At 61.3% G+C, this 4,067-nt stretch overlaps 2 protein-coding genes across 2 annotated transcripts; both read right to left on the minus strand.

Annotated features, from left to right (window-relative positions):
- Positions 1–557: 557 nt before the first annotated feature.
- On the minus strand, positions 558–2,069 carry LOC109773527 (putative pentatricopeptide repeat-containing protein At3g05240). The gene has a single exon (XM_020332217.2). The coding sequence runs from the start codon at positions 1,938–1,940 to the stop codon at positions 753–755; it is 1,188 nt and encodes a 395-aa protein (XP_020187806.1). The 5' UTR covers positions 1,941–2,069; the 3' UTR covers positions 558–752.
- A 38-nt stretch (positions 2,070–2,107) lies between these two features.
- LOC109773526 (uncharacterized) lies at positions 2,108–3,562 on the minus strand. The gene is made up of 2 exons (XM_020332216.4): positions 2,644–3,562; positions 2,108–2,555 (listed from the first exon to the last, which is right to left on the minus strand). The coding sequence occupies exons 1-2, from the start codon at positions 3,367–3,369 to the stop codon at positions 2,250–2,252; spliced, it is 1,032 nt and encodes a 343-aa protein (XP_020187805.1). The 5' UTR covers positions 3,370–3,562; the 3' UTR covers positions 2,108–2,249.
- Positions 3,563–4,067: the final 505 nt, after the last annotated feature.

Here is a 4,067-nt window from a genome sequence, read left to right on the forward strand (position 1 = left end):
CTGACCGTGGGTGGGGCGGAGGGGCCGATGGCCACCAGAGGCGGCGGCAGCGTAGGCGAAGACGGGTGAAGGTGCTGCCAACAGCGACCGCGGCCGTAGGTGGTGCCAGGCGGCAGCGGCCCTAGGGCTCGAGCCGAGGAGGGAGCGCCATTGGAGGAGGGGTGGGGGAGTTGGAGGAGGGGCGTGGGTGCAGCAGCTCGCCTCCGCACCCGGGGCGGACGAGATGCGAGGGGGGGGGGCGGAGGAGGAGGGGACGACCGTGGGAGGAGGAGGAGAGGGCGGCAATGGGAGGAGGAGGAGGAGGAGGGGGCGGAGGAAGGGGAGAGGGGGCGGCGCGAGTGCGGGAGGAGCAGCGGCTAGGTCTTCTCCATTGGAGCGGCTCCCTTTTATACTCCAACGCATGAAATGACGAAAATGCCCCCAGCGGGGCACCGAATTAACACGCGGTGGCATTCGCGATTTAAAGGCGACGTGGCCACCTTCCGCCTGCCTAGCGGTTCTTCAGGCTTTATAGGTTCAATGCCAGATGAGCATCAAATTTTCACACTAGTCGGCCATTACTTGCTTGTAACGTATTTTGCTTGGGTTATTTTTTTTCCCGTGTACATATTTCAACTTACAAGGAATTTTTCCATACCTTTGCACTGTTCATTTGTTAATCCGAAAATAGATTCTTGTATCAAAATCGTGCCTATAAGATCTCATGCAAGGTAGAACTTTCACCTTGTTGAAAGGTGATGTGAGCAATGATGCTACACTTGAATCCAAGTGCAAGCAGCAGTCTCGTCGATCCTTGTTGCAGCAGCCCTCTCCCTGACAGAACAAACGTCGTCCCATCGCCCGGCATCAGCCAGAGACTTGGACATGAGCACGCACGTGTCCCGTCCGGCGGCCACTTCTCCGGCGAGAAACCTCTTCCAGAGGAACCGCTCGCCGGCAACAACTCCGTTTGCCTTGCTCGCACTTGCATGGGAGCAGTAAGCTCCAAGTGCCTGCTGATCGCATTCCACGGGCATCCGCCTGAATATTTCTCCAACTCCGTCGAGCCTCCCGGCTCGGCCGCAGGCGTCGAGCACGCACGTGTAGTGCTCCCGCTGCGGCGCGACCCCGTAGATCCTTCCCATGGCGCCCAGGAGGTGCAGCGCCTGGTCCACCTGCCCGGCATGGCAGCAGGCATAGAGCAACGACAGGAACACGGCGCCGTCCGGTCGAACACCTTGGCGCAGCATCATGGAGAAGAGCTGCAGCGCCTCCCTGCACCGGCCGTGCACGGCCATGGCCCTCATGACGGTGGCCCAGGAGACCAGGTCCTTGTCCGGGAGCAGGTCGAACACCTCGAACGCCAGCCGCGCCTCCCCGCACTTGGCGTAGGCGTCGACCAGCGCGTTGGCGACGACCTGCTCGCCGCCGAGCCCTCGCTTCAGCGCGTACGAGTGCAGCAGCTTGCCGCATGCCAGAGCGCCGGTGGACGCCACGGCGTGCAGGACGCTGACCAAGGTGGCCTCGTTCGGGCGGGCGGCCTCGCCGCCGTCGGACAACATCGCCCTGAACATCGCGACGGCGTCCTGCGGGCTGCCGCTCCTCGCGAGCCCCCACGCCATCGCGGTCCAGGCGAAGACGTCCCGCTCGGGCATTCCGTCGAACACGCGGCGCGCGCTGCGGAGCGCCCCGCACTTGGCGTACACGTCCAGCACGGCGTTGTCCACGATCGGGTTCGCGCCGGGGCCGCCCCCTCGCCGGAGCCAGAACCCGTGGATGGCCCGCCCCAGGACGAGGCTCCGTAGCCTGGCGCACGCCGGGAGGACGCTCGCCAGCGTGAGCGCGTTCGGCGCCGCGTCCATCCTGGAGAACTCCGCCACGGCCTCCGCTGCGCGCCCGCCCCTCGCCAGCGCCGAGATGCGCTTCGTCCACCGCACTACGTCTCCCGACGAGCGGGCCATTCATGGCAGCGCGCGGTCGAGCGCCAACTACATACTCTGGCACTTCGGCCACGATGGGTGCTTAAACGCGCTTGTCCATGGGACGAGCATCTTCAAGGAAGATTTTTGCACAAATTTCAGATCATACGAAACATATACTCAGTAGAAATTTTGCACAAGTCAAATTAATCTATATATAATCACATCCGTTTCCAATTCCACACGTAAAAACTGAGCTGCAACGTCTCTCGTGAAGTGGCAAATGAAATCCTCGATCTAGAATTCTAGACTTCGAGATGCAAAGTGGCCAAAATGAGCAAGTAGTATATTTCATAGAGCTGCCGCGGAGCAGGTGGCGTGGCCGGCGGCAGCGAGGGCGTTGTCCCGCCGCGGCGTTCTCCTCCTGAGGTACAGCACGCACTGGGAGTCGTGGCGGTACGTGAGCCGGACCAGGCTCCCTACCACGCGGTACCGGGACCGCGACCGCACCGTGATGGCGACCGGCACGCCCTTGCCGGACTCGAGCAGGTCCTGCATGCCGCGCCCCGCCGCGTACATCGGCTTCTCCTGCGCCGCCACGAAGAGCCTCACCGTCGTAGCGGCTCGCGGCCCGACGACGACGTACGGCCCCTCTCCCTGCGTCGATCACGCAAGATGATAAGCACACTACTAGGCGGGCGTGCCGCTGCAATGCACGTGTACATGGTTGGTGATGTGTGCGTACCTGCTGTGAGTTTGCGAAGGTGAAGTGGCCGAAGGACATGTCGAGCAGCGGAGGGAGGAGGTGCAGGCTGAAGACCTTGGAGTGGTTCTCCACGGCCATCTCCACGGAGCAGTTGCAGTTGAGGAAGCTGGTGATCACGCCGGAGCCGTCCAGCCCTTCCCCGAGGCTGAACCGCTCCACCTTGCCGACCTTGAAGGAGACGCCGGGGTGCGCGGGCTTGGTGACCACGACGAAGACGAGGAGCGCGATCGCCATGCTGACGGCCACCCTCCACGCCACCTGGAACGCGATGCAGCAGCATGGCGCCTCCGGGTCCAGCTTCACGTACCTCCACGCCCCGCTCCTCTGGTCAGCGCCGTCGCCGTCGCCGTCGTCGGACCGCCCGGAGACAACCCTCAGCACCTGCCGCGCCCCCCTGCCGCCGCCGCCGCTGGGCTTCTTGTCGGTGAGGAAGGAGTTGTTGGAGCCGCGGGAGGAGGAGTAGCGGGACAGGGCGAGGCGGGAGGCCTCCTGGTCGTGCTCGTGGCGGCCGGCGCCGGCGTCGTCGCTACGGCGCGGGGCGGCGAAGGCGGTCTCGGGAAACGGCGAGAGGATGAGCGCTGTGGACTCGGACGCCGGGTGGCTCAGGGTGTGCGATGCCGCGGAGGGGCTCTGCACGTAGTACGCGCACGGGGAGGGGTGGAAGAGCGGCACGTCCTGCTCCTCCGCGCCGATGGCTGCTGCCATGACGACGTGCTCGATCGATCACAGTCACAGCTGCTTCTTGTTCAGCTGCGCGCGCAATTCACAGCACTCAGGGGCCAATTAAGCGCTCAAATTTTGCTTGCTCTGCCTGTCGAACTGTGAATCTGTGACCGTTTATGTAGGAGCAAAAGGGGTCGAGGTTTGGACTCTCCGACGGCACGCGAAATGATAGTCCGCAGCGGGTTGCGGCTAGCTTTCGCGGGAAAATGGGGAAATAAAGGGCGAAGAAAGGCTAGTACAGTACGAGATTACAAACCGGCTTGACAGGCAGGATTTCATCAAGTGCCGGGGTTGGCATTATGACAAATGTCCATGATGGTTAGCACTTCATAGCTTGCTATGGCAGTGAGTGAGCGAGAGTGTGAGTCGGACCAAGGTGATGAGTACACGAGCCGCAGTTTGTGTATGCATGCATGGGTGGATTAATAATGCAATGGCAGCCAACCTAGTCTCCCACTTCAAATTAAGTAGTGAGTCTCACTCTGTAAAGAAACATGGCACTGCATGTATGTTTAGATCATTAAGTAGTAGTAATCTGAACACTTTTATATTTCTTTACAGAGAAAGTACTAGTAGAAAAAATCCCATGGCTCTTGAACATCTTGGGATATTGGGTTGATTAAGGTTGAGCCGATGCACTCGGGTCTGAGCATCTTGGCAGAAGCTGAACATGCATGCAG

This window comes from Aegilops tauschii, chromosome 4 (assembly GCF_002575655.3).
Source record: "Aegilops tauschii subsp. strangulata cultivar AL8/78 chromosome 4, Aet v6.0, whole genome shotgun sequence".
Taxonomy (NCBI): Eukaryota; Viridiplantae; Streptophyta; class Magnoliopsida; order Poales; family Poaceae; genus Aegilops; species Aegilops tauschii.